The 25,982-nt window shown below is 53.4% G+C and overlaps 1 protein-coding gene across 1 annotated transcript; it reads right to left on the bottom strand.

The window, feature by feature from the left end:
- Positions 1-4,922: 4,922 nt before the first annotated feature.
- USP22 (ubiquitin specific peptidase 22) lies at positions 4,923-25,202 on the bottom strand. The gene is made up of 13 exons (XM_025280389.3): positions 24,889-25,202; positions 16,594-16,726; positions 14,391-14,504; positions 13,812-13,913; positions 13,271-13,440; positions 11,579-11,726; positions 10,946-11,051; positions 10,693-10,851; positions 9,925-10,051; positions 9,075-9,166; positions 8,338-8,400; positions 7,680-7,829; positions 4,923-7,362 (listed from the first exon to the last, which is right to left on the bottom strand). Exons 1-13 carry the CDS (start codon positions 25,024-25,026, stop codon positions 7,320-7,322), a joined length of 1,545 nt encoding a protein of 514 aa, XP_025136174.1. The 5' UTR covers positions 25,027-25,202; the 3' UTR covers positions 4,923-7,319.
- Positions 25,203-25,982: the final 780 nt, after the last annotated feature.

The raw sequence follows: 25,982 nt of genomic DNA, 5'->3' as shown, positions 1-25,982 counted from the left end.
CTTGTCTGCTTCCCAGACTGGGCGGTTTCAGCTCTGGACCCTCCTGCCTCCCACCTAGGTATTGCAGGGCTGTTCCTGCCACAGCAGTGATGGGAGGGGCTGCCCCGCCCTCATCCTGGGGTACAAACAGCCAATGTGTGTCTCTGTCCAAATTTCCCTTTATAAGGCCACCAGTCACCCTCATGACCTCACTTGAACTTGATCATGTCTGTCAACCTGCAAATAGTGTCGCGCTTAGAGGTTCTCAGGGTTGGACCTCAACCCTTGAGAGTGGGGGATCAATACATCCTGCCCAAAACATGGTTCTTCCAGAGCCCGGCTCTGCTTCAGCTGTCTGAAGGCAGAGCTCTGACCTGCTGTTCAGGGGGCCCCCTGTGGCAATGGGGACGGCCTGGTGCAGCATCTCTGGGCAGCCCTGCTGGATGCCGGCAGAGTCCTGGCACAGCTCTGAGCTGCACCAATGTGCTCGTGACATGAAGGTAGGCTTGTTCCAAAGGTATGCAGACTCTCCTTCCCTCTGCAGCTCTCTGAACCCTGTCTGAAGCAGGGGGTAGGGGAGGAGTGGGAGCTGCTGAAAACACAGGGACATGCATGTCTCACCTGACTATATAGCTTTCCACAGACAAAAATAATCTTTTGGTCATTTTTTCTACTGGTCTTTTGTATAAGTTTACGTGGGGTTTTTTGGCATCCTCTCCCCCTCGCCTTTTTAAGACTGAGTTTCCTTGCTGGAAAGAAAATCTGAAACTTTAAGTACCCTTTTATCCATGTTTTCTGTTGGATGGATCTGATTCCTGCTGCTTGCTGCAGCTCCCGCCCAGTTCCCGGGATACCAGTCCCCACTGGCCTCCCTGAGGCCACCCTGCCTCCCAGGCCCAGAGGTCAGCAAGCGCTTCTGAGAAGGTAGGGATGACAGAGTCTGCAGCGACTACTCAGCACTCACCCACTGTGGCTATACCCAGCAGGCCAGGATGAGGCAGTGGGTCAGCCTGGGCTCCAGGGATCCAGCTCTGCCTGCCCGCCCCATTTCACTGTCTTTAGGTCCACCATCTTTTTACTGAGATGTAACTAACAGGTAACACTGTGCAAGTTGATACATGACACATTTATACATTGGGATATGCTCTACATGGCGTCAGGAACACCTGGACCCCCGACCACAACCCTCCCAACCCGAGATGATCTCTCGTGATACAGCGTCACAGCGTGTCAGTCTCACCTGAGAGTTCATGCCTTTAGCCAGCATCACCCCCTTCCCCAATTCCAGCCCCAGGTGACCACCACTCTGTACTTTCTCTAAACACTGGTCTCTATGCTTACCCCTCTCTACATTTTTGCAAGAGCTATTTGCAACACACACCTTTACTTGATGTCAGTTAACCCACAGACTCACTTCATTTGGCTGCCCCATCTTCGTGTCGCTGTCCTGAAGCCCATGATCCATCAGTATTATTTTTGCTTTAGAAACTCAGTACCTTAACAGTGATTAAAAATAAGAAAAACGACACCATGTATATTTACCTTCAAGTCTAGAAATCATTTTCTGTGTGCAGACCCAGGTCTGTCAGAAGAGCTTCCTTCAGCACTTCTTGTGCGAGTCTGTAGGTGATGAATTTATTCAGTTTGAAAGTCTCTTTCATTTCTGAGATTTCTTCTGGGTAGATTCTGGGAAGCCAGTTTCTTCCTTTGAGCACCTCAGAGACATTGCTCCACTCTCTCTGGTTCCCAGTTTCTGATGAGACAGCTGCTAGAATTCCCACTTTTGTTTCTTTGCAACGTGTGCCTATAAATTCTTTTGTTTTTTAGCAGTTTGAAAATGTGTTCTGGAGTTTTCTGCTGTGGGCAGGTTTGTTACTTACCCTGCTTGGGGTTCTCTGAGAAAGCTTGCATCTGCAGTTTTTTTGTTTTTCATTATACTGTCATCCCTTCAAACTGCTGGGTGCTGCCCCACACCGCAGGTACCCTGTTCTTTGGGTTTTTGCCCCATCCCTCTCTCTGGGTGGTCCCAGCGCCGCCTCCCTTGGCTGAGGCCCTTGTCACGCAGTGCCGTCACGTTTGTCAAGGGTGTCCTTGTCACCATGATCGGGTCTCCTAGACGGTCCTTCCAAGCAGCTCGCCCCACTCCACTGAGGGCCCATCTGTTCCACACGGTTTCCGAGGGCCTTCAACACATAAACCCTAATGACTCAGAATCTCCGCCTGACAGTTTCAACATTCAGGTCATCGGACTCTGGCTCTGCTGCTCTGTCTCTTGGCAGGAAGCTGTTTTTACTTGCTCTTTTGTGAGTCCTGTGCTTTTCTTACCAAACACCAGGTCTATATACAACGCCAGAGACTGAGATATGAAGTTTCCATGCCTGGAACTGGCCAGCCTTTCTCTGCCCGGCCCTCGGGGAGGGGCCGAGTCGCTGAGTCACTGGCTGAGCTGGCCGGGTGGTTGCTGCTGTGATCACCCTGGGGCCCCTGGCTTCACCCGCCCTCGGGGTCACGCCCTCGGGGGGAGCGGCTCCCCAGGTGCTGTGCCCCTTCCGGCCTCCCTCAACAGCACACACTGTCACTCAGCGCTTCCCCCTGTGGGGTCCTGTCTCGGCTGCTCGCCACCCCACACCCCCAGAGCAGGAGCCCTCAGCGTCCCGCCTGCTGGAGCCTCAGGGCCACACTGACCCCCAAGCTGACAACGTTCTGCAGACTGGTTTTGACTAGTTGCTACTTGAGTAACAATGAACTAAATAAAGCACGATGTTGGAAAAAATGTACAAGTGAACTTATTTACAAAACAGAAATGAGAGTCACAGATGTAGAAAACAAGGATAAACTAGGAGACTGGGACTGACATACACACTCCTAGACAACTGATAAGGACCTACTGTGAATACAGCACAGGGAACTCTACTCAATACTCTGCAATGGCCTACATGGAAAGGTAATCTAAGAAGAGTGGGTATATGTGTATGTATAACTGATTCATTTTGCTGTACAGGAGAAACCAGCATGACCCTGTAAATCAGCCATATTCCAATAAAACAGCAAATAAGAATTTAAGCAATTATAAACACATGAGAAACCCCCATACTCACAGGCCCCCCAATTTGGTGGCATTTCCGGGGCTTCCACAGTCTGAAGCAGGAAGACAAGGTGCCGCACCCCCACACCTCCCGTGTGAACCGGCAGCCCTACTGACACGTTCGGGCGTTAAGTCCACCTGTCTACACTGGCAGCACATGGCTCCCAGTGAAAGCAGGACCTGCAGGAGCACAAGCGTGCTGCACCACCACTGAGCCTGAGGACGCATCAGGAGCCCAGCAGGGACCCTGGGGCACCAGCACGGGCGCCGTGAGCACACTGACCTCATCCCACTGAGGGTCCATCCTCCGCCACAGGAAGACCGCTGCTCGGGCCAAGCGCCTGACACGGACACAGAACCACATGGCCCGAGCGCCCTGCACACACGAGGGTGTGTGCGCGGCAGTGGACACGCACGGGCGGCGGGCGTGGTGGCTCCAGCATCCACACACACCCTGTGACCAGGGACTGAGGGGCATCCCGAAAGACAGCAACAAAGGGAAGTCCTCGCTCCAAGCAGAACTCTTGAGTACTGTACCTGGTTACCCACCTTGTCAGGAACGAGACTGGCCACAAGTACTGACCTATGTGGACTCCTGGGGCAGCGCCAACAGCTCGCTGGACAGTTAAAGACTCAGAAGGAACAGGATTAGAAGGCCAGTGACAGAAGATGTGGGTGGGGACAGACCTCTCAGGTCAGGAACAGGTTGTGCTCACCAAGAAGCCTGACCGAGGACGCTCACCAGGTGGATGAAGCCGCCTGTTCTGGGTGCCAATGGTTCACTGCCCCCACGCCATTGCTCCAAGGGCCCACAGACAAAGGGGCCATCAAAATGGGGTAGCGGGGAGATACTGCAACAGGGTCCACGTCAGGCCCCGGGCCCAGCTCACCAGTCACTCCTGTGGGATGCCTGCCCAGCCCAGCTCCCAAACCAGCTCTGAAGCCTGGAGGTCACTTCCCATATCACAGCAGCAGGTGGCCACCTGCTGGCTGGCTGACTACATGGGGGGTCAGCATCTATCTTCGTGGGATGGACCCATCTTCTGGACTCGGCTCCGCCTGCCCTGCCTGTCCACACTCCCCAGGTCACGATGCTCCACGAGTCCGACCGCTGAAGGCACAACTTCCAGGACAACTTAACACTTTTAACCAGACCATGGTCAGAGCGCACAGGTCCTGGGACGGAGAGCGAAAGCTGGGGCAGGACTGGGACACTACAGCTTTGTACCAACCACCCCATTGTAGGTCTTCATTCCCAGCCTGGACAACGCTGGATTGAAGGTCTAAGACCCTGGGGGCAGTTTGGGGTGGGGGGTGCCTTTCTGCAGGGATACAGCAGTGGTCCTGGTTAACGTGGAAAGACTGTGGGTAAGGCCGGACGGCTACTCTGGAGCCCCGCGGACTTGCTGGCACTTCCTGCTATTTCTGCGTGAGGGAACTCAAGAAGACTGCACCTCAGGCATCTTGAAAGGGACGCTTCAGAAATGAAGGGTGGACGGGCTGGAGGGGCCAGAGCCCATGACAAGCGCAGAGTCAAACAGCGCTGACCAGGCTAGGGCCCTTCTCTGCTGACTCACACCTGCCCCCTGCTCAACAGCAGGGCGGCCTTCCCCACATCCCAGGTCCTGTGCTCAAAGTCTCCAAGGATTCCTGCATTTAAAGCCCCTCAGGTGACATTAAATTCAAAATCTGACAGACCACACGGCCCTGAGCCCCAGGCTCCTCAAGTCATCATCATGGCCAGGATGAGGAGATGCAAACGACACGGGCTTCCTGGCCCAAAGCAGGTTGGGGCTGGAGCAAAGGGGCTCAGGAGGGGCTCAGGAGGGCCTCGGCTGCAGAAACGGGAGACCACCAGTTTTCAGAATAAAATGTAGCTTTATTACGACACAGGAAAGACTACAAGCCATTAGGGAGGAGAGGAGCCTAACAGTCCCTCAGAACGGCAAGGAAAGGGACATGGAGACAGCCCCATGATAAAATCCACAGCACAATCACTGGCATCTTATGATTTTGTTGTCAAAGTTATAGTAAATCAGTTACCTGAACTGTCAAAAGAACGGCAATTTGATACGATGGGAGCATCTACACCGAGCAAGCTACGACAGCATGAGTGTACACACTGCAGAAGGGCGAGTCCCAGGCGCTCTGGTGCAGGCAGGAGGGCCCCCACTCCCCAACTCAGGACACCCCAGAGAGCGAGCCACCGCCTCCCCGCAACGTGTTGACACAGCAGCCGATGTCTCAGAGACACAGTCACTTTGATACACGAGTGCAGGGGGAGGGGTCGCCCAGGAGTCCTCCGTGGTCAGGACATCGACACGAGTGGTTTTAAGAAACGGGAAACTGTTTCCAGCAGCTGCATCGGGAGCTGAGAGAAAGGACTCCCAAACGCAGCCTCTGTTCCTGACATCCCGGCAGGACCTCGGCACAGCCGAAGCGCCACACCCACCCTGCCTCCACCCCACGTGGCTCTAACAGTCAGAGGGCGATCTCATCAGCAGACACAGAGCTAAGTGCTCAGAACAGCAGGCCAGAGGGAGTAAAGAGCATTAATCCGGATATAAAAATTCAAAAATAACATTTAGAAAAGAGAAACCTGGCTTCACTGTCTCCCCATCCAGGAGCTATGGATGTGAGTGCAGGGCCCAGAAAGGGTGCAGGGAGGGACAGAGTGACCCAACAGAATCCCAAAGCCAGAACATCCACTCTGCCCCCACTTAACACAGAGGCCCTGGGCCCAGAGCTCCACAGTCACCTCCAGCCCAGGGCCCGGCCCGCGAGGCCTCTGCCCAGAGCCCTCAGAGGCGGCACAGTGCACGGGCCATGCAGGGTAGTTTCTGAGAGCGGGCGCCCACCTGCATGTCTGATGATGCTCACGGCTGTTTCAAAATAAGCTTAACAACTTGTGTTCCTGAAACACAGAAACACAACTGAGTGCCCCTGGCAGGCACTTGGGCTGTATCCACCAGGTATGATGACCCGGCCTAGGAACCCCAGCCAGCACCTTCCACCTTGCACAGCAACCACGCCGCTCCTGGACCTAAGCAGCTGATGAGCTGGACCCAGTCCACTGCCCGTTGGCTGAGAACTATGCGCACACCTTTACAGAGTGAAAAAAGTTAACACCCTGTAACATGGGAAAAGTATGTGATACTCATATTTCCATGCTCCTATAAAGTTCTCCAGAACACAGCTACATCCGTCTATGTGTCAGCTGTGAAAGAAACCACAGGGCCTACAAGCTGGGAGCACCGACCACCTGGCCCTCTGCGGAAAGTCCGTGGACCTAGCTGCAGGGGGATGTGTTCCTCTCCAGGAAGTAGCCCTCACAGTTCAGGACAGATGGGCTTGTCCCCGTCTCCAGGTTGGACTCTCTCAGAATGGACAATCTAAGTCAGGGTGTGGATAGACGGGTGCATCTGCTCCTTCAGCCCGTCCCACTGGCTCTGTCCCGGCAGTCTTTCCTGCTGCAACAGAAACAAGCAGAATGGAAAGCAGAGACCCCCAGCGTAGAACGCAGCAACACCCCCCAAACCCTGCAAGGCCCCCCCAACGCCATCCAACACGTCCACTGCCCAGCAGCGACTGGGAGAGCTCGTGGGCCAGATGGCCAGGAAGGAGACACAGGAGAGAAGCAGTGAAACCACTAGACACACTTGAGTTACTTAAAGACAGAGACCGTACCCTGCCCAGCCCGCTCATCACCCGCGGCTCTGACACAGACACGGAGGTCCCTGGGGACGAGGGGTGGGGGCAACAAGAGCAGCACCAGTGAAGAAGCAAGACCCACTCTCCAGAATCAAGGGAAAACGATCTAAGGTTCAGTCTGAACTCGGTAATTCATTCACATTACTATCACTGCATTCATGAAATTCACGATCATGGAGAAGAGAGAAAGAGAGAGAATAAGAAAACACCTATTTCTAGAAAACGGGGAGGTCCTTCCGCATGCAGGACAACGCTGGCGTCTGCAGGACAGACAAGCTGGAGGCCGCGCAGGGCTGTCAGCTCCGCAGGCTCCGGGGCCTGGATCCACGCTACGCGCACTCAAGACCCCAAATTCACCAAGAAAGAGATCGCGAGGCCCGCGTCTCCTCTCGGCCCGCTCTGGAGCCTCCAGCCTGGAGCCGCTGGCACTCCAAGGGGCATGGGAGACACGCGGGCACTGTCTCCTTTGCCCCCAAGCCCTGGGCCCACCTCCTGCCAAGCGTCTGCACAGCGTGGCCCCGGGCGTGCGGGGGCTCCCGCGGGGCTACTCGTACTCCAGGAACTGCTTGTGGTAGAACAGCAAGTACCTGTGGAGGAGAAGGCAAGCTCACCTCCCACCCAGGGTGGCTGTGGGGCACCTGTCCCCGCAGAGCCGAGGCCCCCAGCCCATGCCCCAGCCTGAGACCGCCCTCCCTTAGCTGGGGGTCCCTCTCTGAAGGATGCCTGCCCCAGGTTCCACCCACCCAGCCCTCTCAGGGCCACCACAGAATCTCAAGGCTGCCCCGCTGCCTGGAACTCCAAGCCCAAACGCTGTCAGGGTCACAGCAGGTCATCTGGGGCAGGAGCCTCCCAGATGCGCACAGGGGGAGCTGCAGTCAGGGGACCTTGGCCCTGCGGGACGCACCCCTCGCTGTCCAGCACGTCCGCGATGCTGGCCTTGGTGATGATGGCGTCATCACATTTGAACCACTGGTCCTTGTGCTGTCGGATGAAGCTGGTGTAGTGGCCGCTCTCCAGGGTCCCCTGGTGGTTGACCACCGCAAACAACGAGTACCTGATGGGATGGCAGCAGGGACACGGAGATCACTCAACCCTGTCACCACCTGGGACCACATCCCCACAGCAGCAGCCCAAGAATGAACGCTGACAGGGAAGGGTAAGGGTCACAGGCCGCCTGGGAGACACTGGAGCAGCTGCAGCCTCCCCTCGGCCACCAGTAGGAAGGACGGGAAAGGAGGACAGGGCCTAGTCAAGGTGCCGGGAAGGTCAGGCTCCTGCAAAAGGAGGCCAGGTTAGATGCAGGTGGGGGGAGGCCTGGCCCTGACAGAGGAGTGGTCGGAGCACCATAGGAAGCCAGCCAGAGACCAGAAGACACACAGCCTGGCCACCCCCTCCCCATGGCCACACACACACACACACCCTCCCCATGGACAGACACACACACACACACACACACACACACACACACACACACTCCCGGGCAATGCAGGTGGGGCCTCCCTAAGGCCCAGGGCCCACTCTCACTCAAGACGCTGGCCCGCCCGCCAGGTGGAGCCACTCACTTGTTGTCATTGTTGAGACTGTCTGTCGGCTGCTGGTACTGTCCATTCATCCTGCTCTCTTTGCTGTAAGGACAGCGGGACACTCAGCCTTGATCAAAATGTTAACTGATCACCCTCACCAGGGACTTGCGAGCCATGACTATGTGGCTTCCACGCGTCTGGTTCTCCCAAAAACTCTGCCTCAGGCAGAGACAGCCTCCGGATTACAGTGAGGAAACTGAGGCCCAGGCTGGCCAAGGGGACCATCCACACCAAGGCACAGAGCTGGAGTCAGCCAGGACCCACGGTTCCCCCAACCCATCCTGTCTCCCCACTCCACCCCTGGCCAGGGGTCAGCCTCACTGGACCCTCCTGCGGCCTACACGGGCTCAGGTCTCTGCTGCTTCGACACCCCCCGCAGTCGTCCACCACAGCAGCCCTCGTCTGACATACTAGTAAGTGTCCGGGTGTTTTGTGAAGGTAAATTTTAAGTGGTCCAGAAAACAAAGGCTTGAAAACAAAGCAAGTGACATCTGCAGCTGCAGAAGCACCCTGCTGATCTGTACTCCACCCAGTGCCTGCGGCTGAAGTGCTGCCGCGGGCACACAGCCCAAGTCTGAGCCAGCGCTACAACAGCTAGCTGGGGGCCAGCCTCCCTCACACGGGGAGGGGTCAGGGGCTTCTATGACACCAGGGCTCACTGGGACCGCATCAGGGACCTGGCACCACCCCCGCCCGCCCGTGGACAGAGAACAAACCTGGAGGCCATGAAGGGGGTCATGTCCAGCTCCAGGGGGAAGGACACGTAGGTGGTGATCTTACGCCGGAGTTTGGCTGAGTGTTCAAACCGCTGCAGGAACAGAGGGATGGGGGAGACGGGTTAGGGCTCCTCCCACTGTGTCTCTGGGGCTTCTAACATGCCTTCCTGTGTTTTCTTAAGTGCCCTGCTTTTGCCCAGAGCCAAAGCTCAGAATCCACAGCACAAACCCCATGGGGCTTAGCCCCCCACCCCTGAAACAATGGGCCTGATGGCAGGTGTGGACATGACATAGTGTCTGGCAGGAAAAACAGGGCCCACGCTTCATGCCCTGTGCCCCCTGCTAGATAGGACGCTTCCCCATAAAACGGAACACTGGACCAGTACCAAGGCAGGGCTGGGGTTCTGGGTTGTCTTACACCTTTAAAGGGTCACAAAGCAGAAGAGTAAGCAACAGAGACCATAAAGGAATGCCCAAGAAGAGCAAACACAGCAGCCCTGCTGCTATTCTTTCTCAGCTCGTCACTCAGGACTCGCGCTTATTACTAGCCCTTCACAGAAGGCATCCTGACCCCAGGATTAGACCTCAGTGCAAAGGGTCCTTGCTTTTAAGTAAATCAAAAAACTTGGGGTGAGGATGGAAGAATTTGGAGGGGAGGAGTAAACCCCTAGCCACCCCTACCCAGAGTAACGTGCCCTGTTTCAGTTAAAGTAACTCCTTTTTGATTCACAGCAAACCTCCCGACAACAGACAGAACAGTCACTTACAGGAGGCGCTGGCCTATGTGCTCCAGAGGCAAGGTGGGCACTGCACAGCCACCTCAGGCCCGGGGCGTGCTCAGGGAACTCACTTTGAGGTGGAAGCAGGCCACAATGGGCAGCTTCTTCATGGTGAGCTGCTTGGTGGACTCCTGGTAGCTATGGCAACCGCTGCATTTGATCTTGGCACTGCTTCCTAAGTGCTCCGGTCTGGTAAATCTGCAACACGTCAGAAACGTGCACTTTTAGTTAAAAAAGAAAATGAGAACACTACGAAAAGAAAGAGAGAAAAGTTTTTTTTATCACTTTCAGTGGGTTCATTTTGTTCCTAAACACATGCACAATTACGGACGCTTATGATGTTACAATGAAAAAAGAAAAACGCTACTTCTTCCTCTTCTCTATCATAAAGAATTCTCATCCTAAGTAATGATTTTCTAACTACTGTAAGACACAGCAGTCAAATTACTCCCTGAAAAGTGAAAACCAGCATTCACACAAAACTGTATGTGAGTAGTTACTAACTGCAGCTTTATTTGTAAGGGCCAAGAAAAACCTGGAAACAACACAGATGTCCTTCAGCAAAAGAGTGGTTAATGCATGCACACTGCAGTATACTACTGAGCAATTAAAAGGAAGCAACTGGTGATACACGCAACCTGGATAAGCCTCCAGAGAATTAGGGTTGAGTGGAAAAGTCAACCCTGAGAGATTACAATTCCACTGATACAACATTCTTAAAATGTGCCCCCTTAGCTCCTATGTGGGAACGTGGGGCCCAGGGAGGTCTGGCTTTCTCAGGACGCTCCCCAAGCAGCCACAAGGAGGGCCCCCCTGCCCATGAGGCGTGGCCACCTCACCTCCGCAGGCAGTCGGTGAGGGTCGTGGTTCCTGACACGTGGCTCTCCCCATTTACCACACTGCTCTCGCTTCCAGGGCTCAGTGGCCAGAAGGGCGTGGAAGAGCCAGGGAGGTCCAGGCTGATGTCCCAGAAGGGGTCGATGGTGGTGGAAACCCCACTAGGAGCAAGCAGGGGCACATGTGAGCAAGGACGGCTCTGTGGGCAGCAGAGCGACAAGGCCCCGGAATCCTTGGGCGGGGGGAAGCACTTACTGGCACACCTGGCAGGTGACGTCAGACTGCAGCCCTCCTGTGAAAATCTGGTCTATGATACAGTTGCAGTGGTTGGGGTTGTTGGCCTTCTTTCCGTTATCATCACCTGGGGAGACCACGGCTCTGTGACCCTGGGCCCCAAGGCAGCTTGCCATCAAGCCGCTGAGCCTAGGGACAAGGCTGGTCCCCTAGGGCAGGCTGCAGCAGGAGGGCCTCGGTGGACCCGCCGTATGTTCCGTTTTCTCCCCTTGTTTCTCCCTAAGACCTTCCTGCCGTCTATCCGACACTAAATGTATCTCATGTCCAGTAACTGGTCCAGGAGCAGCCCTGTCCTCACCCCTGCTGGGCCCTTACTTTTGCAGCCCACACCCCTGCAGAGCCCACCCTGGAAGGTGCACCCCTGCAGAGCCCACCCTGGAAGGTGCACCCCCGCAGCCCCACCCTGGAAGGTGCACCCCTGCAGAGCCCACCCTGGAAGGTGCACCCCCACAGCCCCACCCTGGAAGGTGCACCCCGCAGCCCCACCCTGGAAGGTGCACCCCGCAGCCCCACCCTGGAAGGTGCACCCCGCAGCCCCACCCTGGAAGGTGCACCCCGCAGCCCCACCCTGGAAGGTGCACCCCGCAGCCCCACCTTTGCAGTGCCGGTGCAGGACGTCCAGGGCCGCGATGAGGAACTCGTGTGCGTCCTGCTGCTCGTAGCCTGCCAGGTGCCGGGCGTGAGTCCACACGAGATGCAGCAGTTTGTACGGGATATGGGGGGAACGGTGCCCCGAGTAGAACTGTGCAGAGAGAAGGAGCGGCAGCCTCGTCAGGAGCAACACAGAGCCCCTACGTGCACACCCGACAATGAGTGGGCCGGTGGCCATCTCCTCTCCTTCTCGTGCAAACTGTGTTTTTACTTGGAGTCTGCACGTAAGTTTTCTCCATTCCCACCATCCGTTTTCTAGAAATACATCAAAGTGATGAACTGTGGCAAACTTTCATCGAAACAGAGGAGGGCATGGCAACCCACTCCAATACTCTCGCCTGGGAATTCCACTGGCACAGGAGCCTGGTGGGCTACAGTCCATGGGTCCGCAAAAAGTTAGACACAATGAAGCCAATAACACTTTTACTTTGGTCAAATGTGAATAAAAAGCTTTTTTGAAACACACACTCACACATATACACTAAAAGGTGACTTTTGTTCTGTGTAAAGTGTACCCCCATAAAACGGAGCCTGAAGAGCAACCTGGGAGAAGGAAATGGCAACCCACTCCAGTATTCTTGCCTAGAGAATCCTGTGGACAGAGGAGCCTGGTGGGCTGCTGTCCATAGGGTTGCACAGAATCGGACACAACGGAAGCGACTTAGCATGCATGCCTTGGAGAAGGTAATAGCAACCCATTCCAGTGTTCTTGTCTGGAGAATCCCAGGGACAGAGGAGCCTGGTGGGCTGCCGTCTATGGGGTTGCACAGAGTCAGACACGACTGAAGCGGCTTAGCTGTAGCAGCAGCAGTGCCACAAAGTGAAAATATAGGTCACTAACTACAAACCACCAAACGATTCCATTTCCACTTAAACCAAGGTCATACACTTTATGTCTGAACTTTTTTTATTTTTTGTCCTCATTCATATCTTGGTAGTTTTCCCTGCTTTCCAATAAAGTTTTTCTATGAGGGCTAAAAAAAAAAAAAAAAAAAGAGCAACCTGACAAGATGAACTGACCACCACCAGTGCCTGAATGAGACCCCCACCAGACTGTTCCGGCCCAACGATACCACTGAGCTTGTTCACTCCTGTAACGCCAGCCACTGCTGGCAGGCTGCAGGAACATGGGCACTGAATGGGCCAGGGATTGGGAGACTTCTGAAAAGGGCCAGACGGGGAATAACTCCAGCACCGCAGTCAGGCAGGCTCCAGGCAGCCGGGGTGCACCAAGGAAATGAGAGAATGCCATCAAAGGCCTGGGGCCATCACCTGAAGACACCTGGGTCCTTGCAGGACCCTGTCCTGCAGTCGGGCCCTGAGCCTGGAGGGTCAGCTTACGAGCCCATCAGGGACAGGGACCTCTGGTGACACAGTCAGCAAGGCTGGCAACGAGACCCACCACCCTGTGGACAAAGCGGCAGGTGACGGATGGGGGCTGGGGGGGGGGGCAAGGGGGCCAGCATCCGCTGCTCAAACCCCATCTATGGCAGCAGTGAGCCTGAAAATGACGCCGAGTCTCTTGGCTGGAGACCCTCTTGGGAAGAACACATGGTTTCACAACAGGGGCGTATACTAGATGCCCACCGCAGGGGAGGTGACAGAACCCCCCTCCGCCCTTTCCCAGCCCCGCACCTCCTGGAACAGGGAGGACATCTCGCAGACCAGGCAGGAGCTGGGGCTCTGCATCTCACAGCGGTGCCGGTCGGACAGGAAGAAGTCGCGCAGCAGGGGCGTGTGCGTGAGTGCCTGCACGATGCAGTTCATGAAGCATGTGTTCCCCAGGTTGATGAGGCCGCGCAGACCTGGCGGCGGAGGGCTGGGTCAGCTAGCATTAGGACCCTGCCAGCCCACAGCCCCGCTCATGTGAGAAGAACGGAGCCTGTGTCCAAGGCTTGTGCTCCTCTTATAGGAAAAGGCCCCGAGGGGTGCTGACCCCCAGCATTTGGCCCCTAACTTCAGCATCAACCATCTGGCAGAATTGCCTGAAGGCCTCCGGTAACGAGGGAACAGGTTAGAGAGAAGTCTCCCCGACAAGCTGGCTGCCATGCTGCGTCCCCTGCAGTCTCGGCAGGGCCAGGGAGACTGCTCACACCCGCTTCCTGAAGAGTCCCACCCGCGGGCTCTGCCCTGCCGGGCACACCCCTAAGGCCCCACCGGGCACGCGCCCACCCACCGATAGTGCAGTTGGATGTGATCTTCCGCCGCTTGGGGTTGTGTTTCAGCAGCTCGAGCTCCCGTTTGGTCGGCTCCCACGTTGAAAACTTCTCCCCGACACCTAAGCGGTGGAGGGTGCGGTTAGCTACACTGTGTGTGTGAACCAGTGTGGTGGTGGCAGTTTATTAGGCTGTTTCAAAGACGGGGCAATGTGGGGTCCTTCTAAGACCCTGTTCCAGACACCTAAAGGAGCTTCCTTCAGGGAATGTGTCATGAGTAAGCCACGTTCCCGGAGGAGAGGAGAGCAGGACCTGTTCAGAGTGGTGTCAGCGGTCCAGAGACCAGCATCTCCTCGGCCTTAATCCCTGAGTAGAGGGATCAGGGCTGAACCCCTCGTGGCAGTCGCAGGCCTGTGAAGACCCAGGCAAAAGCACAGGTCCAGAAACTGTGGGCTCCGCACCTGCCTCCCTGGGCCCCCCAGAGCTTGCAGGAGGTAGCAGGCAGGTATGGGGGCTCCTCCCCCCTCCCCCTGACAGACAAGGGGCAGGGGATGCAGGTGAAGACACAACCAGGCTCACAGAGCTCCGGAAAACCAAACCTTGCATCTTCCAAGCTTTCCGCTGCTCCTCTTTGGCAATGATTTCTATGTCTTTGTCATAAATGTAGTCCTGACACAAAAAGCAGTAGATACCTCCGTACATGAGCTCGATGGCTGAAAAAGAGAGAAGAAACAAAACTTAAAGATAGAAAGGTAATGCTTCAAGACACAAACACACATGTAAGCTTTCTAGGTAGCATTTCTCTAACCAGAAAATCCCACTATTACCAAAGGCTGTGCCCCCGCTTCAGACGTGTGTCCAAAGCAGGTGAGGCACGTGAATTCTCCCTGGAAGCTCCCTCAAGGGTTGAGCAATCTGAAGGACAAAGAGGTGCCACGTCTGTACTCTACAAAGGACCCAACCCCTCGGTACCAGGACCCTCTGCCTTTCCTGTGAAACAAGGGAAACTTGCATTCCTATCAGCCCACAGAGACTCCCGGGACCAGAGCTCTGTGACCCGGGCGCCCAGCAGCCCTCACTGTGCCAGGATGCAGGCAGCACAGCCGCCAAGCAAACAACCTGGACCTGTGCCCAGGGCTTCCGAACACACACACACACACACACACACACACACACACACTCTCTCTCTTCCGTAAAAACGTAAACCTGGCACACACACACACTCTCTCTCTCTCTCTCTCCCCTGTGAACACACAAACCTGGAGCACCTTAAGTGGACACGCACGCGCGCGCGCGCGCGCACACACACACACACACACACGCACTCTCTCTCTCTCTCTCCCCCCCATAAACATGTAAACCTGGAGCATCTGAGGTGCATGCACACACACACACACACTCACTCTCTCCCTCTTCTGTAAACATGTAAACCTGAAGCACCCAAAGAGCACGCACACACACACACACACACACACACACACACACACACTCTTCCGTAAACCACGTTCTAACCCAGCAATGGCCAGGATCTTGCTCCTGTTCTGTGCTTTTGTCTCTTGAAGCAAACTTCCTAAAACTGGCTCATTCTGGCAAAAGTAGAGGCAGAGCTTATCAAGCAGGCTGATAACGCGAACAAATACCACGTTTCTAAAGTGACTTTTGTAGACGACACTGGGTTTCAGTAAGATTCTTCACAAAGTCTTTTAAGTGTAAAAGTGTTCCCACTTCTGCACAGCCCTCCTAACCACAGAGACTCCCAGCCCACATGTGAGAGCCCTACGTGGGTCTGGTCTGAGAGTCAGATTACACAACCCCTGTAACCACAGAGACTTGCAGCCCACATGTGAGACCCTACATGGTCTCGTCTGAGAGTCAGATGGAATGAAGCACTAAGTTTTCTACCACACACTGGAGGATCCCACCCCCACCGTGACCATCAGCCCTCCTCTCTGGTGCCTCCGGGTGAGATCCCACTGCTGACTGCTGGCCCCACTGGGCGGCCACCCACCCACAGCCTGTGAAGCACAATCAGTGTCATCCGCTCTCCTTCCGAAAAGCCCAGTTAACGCCTCGTCCTGGGCTGGCCCCTCCCCTGCCTGGTTCAGGCTGTCAGCTAGAGATGAAGCATGACCTCTGGAAACGACTGAGTTCGGACGCCATCTCCACACAGGAAGACTGGGTCACAGGAAGCTGTGTTGCAGGAAAGGGCCTGTGGCCTGGACCTTGTGAAAGCGAGTTCCTTACAGGAATCCTCACCACCTCACCATCGTTTGACAGAAAACACAATCCTCAAGGAGAGAAAAACCTAGTGACAGCAGTCAGAAAGTAAAGACTAGAGCAAAACTCAGCTTCATGTAACCCCACCTTGATGCCAGCACCTCCAGCCTCTCCAAGAACAAACAACAAGCCAACCCCTAACAGACAGCACTGAACTCACCCGGTGCCCCCAACCCCATAATGACACCAATAACCTAAAGCTGCATGGAAGGCCTTTGCAGATTTCTGCCTAATGTAACACCTAACCATGCTTTTCAGAGGGAAAAACAAGTCTCCGATGTTCCATTGCAGGAAATGCACTCTTGAGAGAAAGTCGTCCTTTAGGGTCACACTCTATGTGACCTCAAGCAAGCGGGACAGTAACACCTGTGGCCTCAGTTTCTCTCCCCTCCCCACAGGAGTTCCAAGGAGAGCACAGACCACTTCAGATAAGGCCAGACTCTTGGGACAGCGGAAGGTCAAAGTCAGAGGCGAGTTGGGAAGATGACCTCAAAGCCCCGGAGGTGTGCATCAGGAGGGTCTTACCCAGGTTGTGCCTCTTGGACTTGGCGTGCTCGTGAATGTGCTTCTTCGTGAAACAGCCGAAGAAGACACAATGGAGGCAGGAGTGCAGCCGATTCAGGTGGAGGCCACACACATGACAGACGCACGACTTCGCCTACAAGTCAGAAAAGAGAATTGGGAACCTGGGATTCTCAGAGTCACCGGAGCAAGGTAATTCCAACAGGTACAGTAAGTGGAAGCCTGGGTTTTCTCTCAAGGTCTCCCCACCTAAAAGATCTTTTCCTTAATTTTGTCAATTGACCCAAAAGGCACGTAGGTCACTTAGCTCAGACTGGCTCCTCCAAAGAGGACTCAGGCCAGTCTCAACTACCAACCCGAAGCCACTCAGACCAAGTGTGTGAAGCTTCAGGAGCAGAAAAGGTCCTTCTGCATCCGAGGGCCCCTCCACCCCCAGGGCACCCGTAACCAGCACACCGTTTCAAGTTTGATATTCCAGGTTCCGAGACCACAGCAAATCTATAATCAATCAAGATGGATATGAATCAAAGCAATACACAGAAACAAGAATGGTTTGTGGGTGAGAACTATACCACAGAAACCTAAAGTTTTATAACCTCAGCAATCATGAGCACCATGGTAAACAATTCTCTTCCACCCAAACCTCCCAAGTACCTCTCCCCTCCCAGCAGGAAGCCCTGCTCCAGGGCAATTCCACAGGAGTAGGAGATTCAAGGGAAAGACTTCTGAAATGTGGCAATACAAGAAACAGTAATTGTATCACCTATTTATTCTGCCAATGATCAATCTAAGGAATTAACTAATTCTAATTGTTCTCAGTAACACAAGGGAAGTTTTAAGTTATATAATGGTTACTTGGATGTGTAACAGCGAATGGTTCCCAGTAACCTGTAAGTTTTCCTTTTATAAAAATACCCTTAGGAACAGACTCCTGGAATCTGTTTACTGCTCCCTATAGCTACAAATGTAAAGAAAAGATTAAAAGGTGTTCCTTGTTTTTATCACTCTGGATACATTAAATGCATGACCATGGTTTTATTAAAAAAAAAAAACAAAAACCTCTTCTATGACCTTAATAAACAAAAAATCCAAGAAAAAACTCAAGACGAGACTCAAAAAATTCAAGAAAAAACTCAAGACCAGCATGACTCTTAAAATATAAACATATCAGGTTAAGTACATAACTTTAACTCATTATCTCCCCTTAAAACACACAAAAGTTTTAAAAACAGATAAAAATTTAACTCCTGAATTTTAAATCCAAATCTGTGTCACCTGTTCTTTTGCAGCACCTCCCCAAAGAAAAATCTGCTGAAAGAAAAAAGGCATCAAGAATTTTAGCTACAAACAGGGAACCACAAGAATTAAACACAGGCAGATGGGCTACAACTGGAAAGAAACTGGTCACATCCTTAAGGTATCAAGATCAGGGAAAGAAAGCCTGAGGTAACACAAATACAATTGACTAAGTCTTTCACGCAAAAAAAGCCCGTGCTCAGGACTCATTTTAAGGCCCTGATTCAGATTTTACAACTAGGGCTCCACTGGCAGGCAGCCCCAAGCACGAATCCATTTTCCGTAAACACCAAGGATTTGCCACATACCCCAGAGTAAACAACTCTTGGATTAATTGGTGCTCTGCAAATAAAAACAAACACAAACCGCACCTCTTACAAGCCACTGACTCCAGCCGACGCTGATGGGCCTGAGAAGGAATGGGAGCTGCTTTTGGAATTCCCTGAGGAAATTCTGGCCCGATTTGAGCATAAAAATGAGTAACAAAAGGAATGGATTATACACCCAACAACAAAAAACACCCAAGTCCACTCTGAAATTATACCAATACACACACTGCACAATCTTTTCATGGTGTTACATAAATGTAACAATGTTTCTAACACCAGGATCTGAACAGGACTGCAACAGCTGGGGGCCATCAACATTTCACAATGGTTCATTCTTTAGTGCACAGGCTAGGCTACTTGGCTACTGTAGGACAACCAATTGCTGCTTCTTTGTTACCAATACAGAACTGCTACACCAGTAAACAAGAACCTCTTCTGCTCGTTATCTTTTCATTTTTGATGTCCAGTTCCACCCCCCCATCAGCCTATAATTTAATCAGCCACACCTGTGTAATGATTTGATCACTGCCTGTTAATCGTGACTACATAATAAAGCCTCCATAAAACTTCCATAAAAAACCCCTAAATAATGGTGTTCGGAGCCCTTCTGGGGAGGTGAATGGATCGCTGTGCTGGGGGATGCACCCCAAACCCACTGGGACACAAGCTCCTCTGCTCTGGGTCCCCCAGATCTCCAAGTATCTCTTCATGCGGCTGCTCATCTGTGTTCTTCATAATCACCTTTACAATAAACAAGTAAAACTGAGTAAATGTTTCCCTGAGCTTTGTGAGCCACAGGAGGGGAGCAGAGTCTTATGACTGGAGACTCAAGTGGGGGTGTCCGCTGGAACCTGCAGAATCAGACACTAACTTCAGGTGGACACAGTCAGACTAGGCCAAGGTTTGTGTGACACCCAGTTGGTGCTGGTGCAGACTGGACAATTACTTGGTGGTGTTGGAAAGCAGCCCAAATAATTTAGTGGAATCACAAACTTAAGAGTCAGACTGACTTAATTTCAAGGCCCAAACTTGGCATTTAATCTGCAACCTTGAACAGGTCAGGAGACTTAACTGCCAAGGCCACCTAAAAAGTGTAACCCGAGTTCCAAAATCAAAATGTAATACTGTGAGAGATGTTTTATAAGATGAAAAACACTGTGTAAATACAAAGTAGTAGTATTATAAATAACAAATCTGTGAACCCAAGAGATGTGGGACCACATAAGGTCAAAGGCCACACATCTGGGCAGAAACAAGACTCAGGCAAACACCCACCCCCCCACCTCAGTACTGACCACCTCAATCAGTCCTTAATTCACATTTCAATCACCTTCCCCACTGTCAATTCGGAGAAGGCAATGGCACCCCACTCCAGTACTCCTGCCCGGAAAATCCCATGGATAAGAGGAGCCTGGTAGGCTGCAGTTCATGGGGTCTCGAAGAGTCGGACACGACTGAGCGACTTCACTTTCACTTTCATGCAGTGGAGAAGGAAATGGCAACCCACTCCAGTGTTCCTGCCTGGAGAATCCCAGGGACGGGGGAGCCTGGTGGGGTGCCGTCTATGGGGTCACACGGAGTCGGACACGACTGAAGCGACTTAGTAGCAGCAGCAGCTAGGGAGCCTTCGGATTCTCCTAGGACCTCATGTAACCTGCCTGTCCCACTTCATTCCCTAGAACTTGAAACAGGTGATGAAAGTGACTGACAGGCCCACTGCCGCAGGAGCTGCCAAGGTTAAGATGAGGCAGGTCAGCTCAGTACCTAGAAACCAAGTTCCCTTATTTGTACCTCACCTCTCAACATCTGCTGGACACCTGCCCCCTTAAGTAGGGTGCTCAAGACAGTAGAACCTTCAGGAAAGACACAGCACCACTCCAGATCTTGCCAGAGGACCAAACTCAGGTCTGATGGAGCCTCTGATTTGGCTGCCAGCTTACAGGAAATAGAACAAAACATGAAACCTAAGCCTGCAGCCAGCAAATCCAGACCCAGGAATGATCCTGGCAAAGCCTGGAGCTCTTCAGCAGGTCCCTGTGGGAATGAGAGGGGCGAGGAGACCGAGACACAACAGCCACGCCGGGACAGCACCCAGGGAGGATGGGCTGGCGGGGGCGGCGCTCTGACCCTGCACCTGCTGCACAAAGCGCGGACCTTCACAAACAGGGCTCAGGATTCCCCCCAAACCTGGAACCACAGCTGTGAACCCTGAGAACACATCAGACAAATCCAAGTTGAGACACATCCTACAAAATACCTGATTAATACTCCAATACTCCTCAAAACCACTGTGGTCGTTAAAAGCAAACAAAAGGCAAACCTGAAAAACCATCACGATCCAGAGGAGCTGAGGGCGGAAAATACGGGAGAGGAAAGACAAAAGGACTTCCCTGGTGGCCCAGCAATTAGGACTCCACTGCAGGAGGTGCTTGTGGGAACTACGATCCCACAAGCAGAGGTGACAGAGGAGCCTGAGGAGACATGGACTAAATATCTCCTGAGACAGGACAAGAGAAAAACTAATCAGATCTGAATAAAGTACGATCTTTAGTTAATAATGATATATCAAGCTTGTGCATTAGTTATAACAAAATGTACCACAGAAATGTAAAAACTTCACCATCAGCAAGATGTTAGGGATTGTTACAGGACCTCTCTGTATTATCATTTTTTAAAAAATATTCGCCTACATTTTGGTTTTCCTAAATAGATAATCATATCTGTAAACAATAGGATGTCTGTTTCAGCCCCAACTCCCAATTCTTTGTTCTCATATATCGTCTAGAACTTCCATTGTCACTACTGTTATTTAGTTGCTAAGTCGTGTCCAACTCTGCAACCCCCTGGACTGGGGCCCACCAGGCTCCTCTGTCCATGGGATTTCCCAGGCAAGAATGAATACTGGAGTTGCCATTTCCTTCTCCATCTGTATTATTTCTGGTAACTTTTCTGTAAATCTAAAATCTGAATCTAAAACTACTGTTATTAATCTGCATAGAACTAAACACACACACACACACACAAATGAGCAAAAGTGGAAAACAGGAAAATCAGGAATAAAGCTGTGGTTGTATCCACATGGGCAAGTGATTTTAACAATGAGTTAGTCTTGCTAGATGTTACCATATGGATAAACCCCAAAGGTTCTCTATTTTTCACAACAGCAGGTTAATCTGCATTACTTCAAAAGGAACAATGTTTTCATTTTAGATCTTTTACTTGGAACCGCCTGTCTCCTCGGAGAAGGCACTGGCACCCCCCTCCAGTACTCTTGCCTAGAAACTCCCATGGCCGGAGGAGCCCGGTAGGCTGCATGCAGTCCATGGAGTCGCGAAGAGTCGGACACGACTGAGCGACTTCTTTCCCTTTTCACTTTCATGCATTGGAGAAGGAAATGGCAACCCACTCCAGTGTTCTTGCCTGGAGAAGCCCAGGGATGGGGCTACTCTTCACTGAGGTACGCAGGCTTCTCAATGCGGTGACTTCTCTTGTTGCTGAGCCCAGGCTCCAGGCACTTGGGCTTCAGTAGTTGTAGCACAAACCCACTCCAGTGTTCTTGCCTGGAGAATCCCAGGGACGGCGGAGCCTGGTGGGCTGCCGTCTATGGCGCTGCACAGAGTCGGACACGACTGAAGCGACTTAGCAGCAGCAGCCTGTCTCCTGCTCCCTGTGAGTGCTGCAATGCTCAGGTGTAATAACCTGAAAGAACTAATTCATCAATAAATAAAGCACAAGTTAATTCCTCAAAGCAAGAAGTTCTGAAAAAGAAAACCTTGTACCTAAAAGAATGGACATATCCAAAAAATGAACTAAAAAAACTGAAGGGACAGGAGACAGCTGTCTGCAGCATTCTCACCATCATCCAAGTGCCTGGTCAAAAAAGACTAGTCACTGCAGTCAGTAACACTGGATGTTTAACAGCTAAGTCTACCATCTATCTACCAGACGCTGTAAGCTGTCACTCCAGGTATTCTGTCTAAGCCAGTGACAGCACAACTGTTATTTTCCAAAGATGATTTCTACTAAAAAGTTCAAACATAAGAGATTCATTCAGATCTCAGACTCTAGAATTGAAGCAACACTGATTAAAAGAGGTGACCAGTAAGAACCCTAGAGTAAACCTTTTCCTAAAATACACGGTAAAGTAACACTGACTCAAGATAAATAAGACCATTTTCCATCTGAAATGCCTCCCTCAACCAAAGGCTTGAACCATGCTTCTAAAATATTGACTACCCAGAAACAAAAAGACAACGTCTCCAGCCCCTTTTCTCAAAAAACCTCTCAGAGATTTCCAACCCAAATGATTAGGAATCCTGTCAGCAAACGTTGTACTGAGAAGACTTCAAAAGTGGTTTGTCATCCTCCAGATTACTGCCCAACTACACCAGAATCAGTAATGGCCCAAGAGTGCTGATGCTTCCTCACCTGTGGTGAAGTATTTCAGTAAAAACACTTATTACGACTACAGAAAGGTCTGTGTTTTTTGAGGACAAGTTTCTGGAAAACTTCAGAATCGCAGAAACAGTTCAAAAAGAGAGAAATGATGGCTTAAAACACATTACCTGTCCCCCCCCCACCCCCAATGTCTATATGTTTAAATATAAAACAGACTGGACTAACTCATAACCACCAGGGGAACTGAAAATCCCTGCTGTCCTCATTGCTGGCTTCCGTCTTCACATACGATTCCTCAAGCAGCAAGAACCACGCCAGAAAAGCACAGCAGCACGGAGTCCTCAATTCTCAAACCTGATCGAGCCCACCAGGAGAAGCAGCAGAGTTTGGATACAGAAGTCATAACCCACCTCTACTTAAAGGAGGGTTTGAACTCCTGTAGTTACACTATAGCTGAGACTTCACTGTAGCTTCTTTGAGCAACTTCAATGAAGTTTAACTTAGATTGAAGTATTTTATAGGCAACTTTTCAATGTTAAAACCAAACTACTAAGCCTGCACCTCTTCTGAGAAACCTTTGCAAATTACCAAACGTACATTACTGTTTCTCAAACCAAACTCCGCCTTGGCAGGGCCACCAGGATTCTAGAAGTGCACGGAGTCCCCAACATTCAGGGAATAATGGATGGAGGACACAAGGATTCACTGGCAGGATATGACCATAATGCAAGGCAGCACAACAGACCCGAGTTCTGAAAGAGAATAACACTTCCTGTCTCTCTGCAGCTCAAGTTCTCACTATCGAGTAATACAGACGTGTGTCAACAATTTTCAAACTAAGCAATTAACATTAGAAGATTAATCCAAGTCACATGTAACAATAACAAAAAAAGTGAATCTTTCCTCAGGAAATTCGGCAAAGTTAACGAGGGGTTAAACTTGACTCCTTGAAGCGGTATTTAAAAATTACACATCTTAACCAACATGGAGCAGTAAGTAAGAAGATTATCGCCTTTAGAACAGAATCAACCAAGTGATTTATTTTAAGGGCACACAACTCCATAAGTAAGAACCTCCTAGCACTCCCATCCTAGTAAAAGCCTGTTTTATCTCTGATTTCGGTTCATCCCAAGAGCCAGTTCTTCCCAACACCCACACTGATAAAAATAAAGAAAACTGGTGCTTAACATTCCCTACGTGCTCAGCAGATGTTAGTTTTACCATTAAAAAATGGTATTCAAGGTGGACATTGCCTAACAGCGCCTGCCCTCGGGCTGCGAACTGCAAAATCGCCGTACACGAAACAACATCCTTTCTTCAGGTAGGAAGAGGGAATAACGCCATTTTCTAATTTCCAAATAGCTAACAAGCCCAAAGGCAGGACACTGAGTACAGCTCCCTCGGGGAGGCGCCCGCGTCAGATAGGAAGCACGTCGGCCCCCCGTGCCGTCGGACAGGCCCCCTTTACACCGCTCCTGCGCAGCGACAGGTGACCTGCAAATCCCTTCATGCCTAGAGCGACGCGACTCGAAGCGCAGAGCCGGCGGCGCTCCGCATCCGCGCTCGCGCACACCTGGAGAGAGGGGCCGCATCCTGGAACATCCCTGCGGACCTGGGCCCGGGGCGCCCCGCGCTGAAATGGGGGGGGCGGGAGGGGGGCGTGTTGTGGACCCTGCGTCCCGAGGGCGCCCGGCGTTGAAATGGGAAGGGGGGGGGCCCGGCGTCCTTGTGGACTCTGAGCCCCGCGCTGAAATGGGGGGGGGGGGGGGTGCGTGTGGTGGACCCTGCGTCCCGAGGGCGCCTGGCGTTGAAATGGGAGGGGGGCGCCGGGCGTCCTTGTGGACTCTCAGCCCCGCGCTGAAATGGGGGGAGGGCGTCCTTGTGGACTCTGCGCCCAGAGCTGAAATGAGTGGCGCGCGTCTCTGCACACGCCAGGCGCGTGGCGGCTGTACTCAAGTCCCCGGGACCCCGCCCGACCGCCAGTCCCCGGCCTAGCGACCCCCAAGTACCCGCCAGGACCGCTGAGAATTAGCACAGCGTGGGCGGCACAGGCCGCACCCTCCGCGGCTGCGTCCCCGCCCGCCCCCACCGGAGGGTCCCCAGGACACGCCCCGAGCGGCGACGTCTGAGACCCTCCCCCTCCCACCCGGCAGCCCCGGGAAAGACCGCCCCCGACGCCCGCCCGCGCCCACGCCGCCCCCGCCGGGCGCAGGCGGTGGGGGAGGGGACGGCGGAGGCGCGACCCCCGCCTCGGAGCCGCGCCGCCGGGGCGCACCTTCCGCTTGCGGGCCTCCGCCGAGCCGCTCCACACGAAGCACTGGTAGATGGCGCGCAGGTTCTGCTTCCAGTTGTCCACCTTGAAGCTGCCCAGGTGCGCGCAACCCGGCGGCGTCACCACGAGCTCCGCGTCCATGGCCTCGCCGTCCGGCTCGGGCCGGGGCGCCGGCGGGGACGAGGACGACGCCAGCGCGGCGCGAGGCTGCAGGCGGCCCGGCTGACGGACGGGCCCGGGACAAAGCGGAGCAGAGAGACTGGCGGGCACCGCCCGCGAGGCGTTTGCGGGTCGCCGAGGCCGGGGCGGTGCTACGTCATCGCGGCCGGCGCGCGTGCGCTAGGCGCGCCCCTCCCCCACGGGCTGGCCCGGCGGGGTGGGGCTGCGGAGGCCCCGCCCCGTCCCCCAGCCATTGGTCGGCGGAGGAGACTTCTGACGGGAATTGGTGACTTTCCGCCGTCTGAGGAGGGGTGCGGGCGCAGGGGAGACGGGGCTGGTTTGCGCCGGCTGGGCTGCCGCAGGGACTGGCGGGCAGGGGAGGGCGGTTGCTGGGCGGCGCCCGGTAGCGGTCCGCTGAGCCGGATCCGGTGAGTTCGGACTAGAGCGCCATATAGTCAGGGCTTCCGGGTAGGAAGCAGAGCATCACACACAAGCGGAGTCGGTCCGGTTCGGCCCACGCGTCGCCATCCCGCCGGGCAGCCCGGGGGATCGCGAGTCCCGCGACCTCCGAGCGATCCTGTCCACCTGCGGGCCGGCCCCGCTGGTACGGGAGTTCCGTGAGGGCAGGTGCGGGTTTCTTGGGGCCGGTCAAATGGCGCCCCGCGCCGGCCCGCATCCCGAGAGAAAAGACAGAAATAAAAGATGCTGTCTGGCAGCTGGAACTCGGGGCCCGGCGGCATGGGCCACCTGCCCGCCTCCTGCTCGGCGTCCTTTCTTCCAGCCTGTTGGACATTACGACACCCCCACCCCCACCCCCCGCCCCGACCTCCGACGCCGCAATCCTTCATCTCCTTTTACCCAAAGAACTTACTTTTTTAAAAAATTAACTATTTTCCTCAGTAGCACGAAAACTCCATGATGGTAATTATTTTATTGTT

This window comes from Bubalus bubalis, chromosome 3 (assembly GCF_019923935.1).
Source record: "Bubalus bubalis isolate 160015118507 breed Murrah chromosome 3, NDDB_SH_1, whole genome shotgun sequence".
Classification (NCBI taxonomy): domain Eukaryota; kingdom Metazoa; phylum Chordata; class Mammalia; order Artiodactyla; family Bovidae; genus Bubalus; species Bubalus bubalis.
Note: the sequence above shows the minus strand (reverse complement) of the source record. Positions and strands in the feature narration are given on the sequence as shown.

Coding starts and splice junctions, on each gene's coding strand:
- USP22 (XM_025280389.3), bottom strand. CDS start 25,026: ATGGACGCGGAGCTCGTGGTGACGCCGCCGGGTTGCGCGCACCTGGGC. Junction 8,401..9,074: donor ACCCCCTTCATGGCCTCCAG/GTTTGTTCTCTG, acceptor CTGTCCTTACAG/CAAAGAGAGCAGGATGAATG. Junction 7,830..8,337: donor AGTCTCAACAATGACAACAA/GTGAGTGGCTCC, acceptor CCATCCCATCAG/GTACTCGTTGTTTGCGGTGG.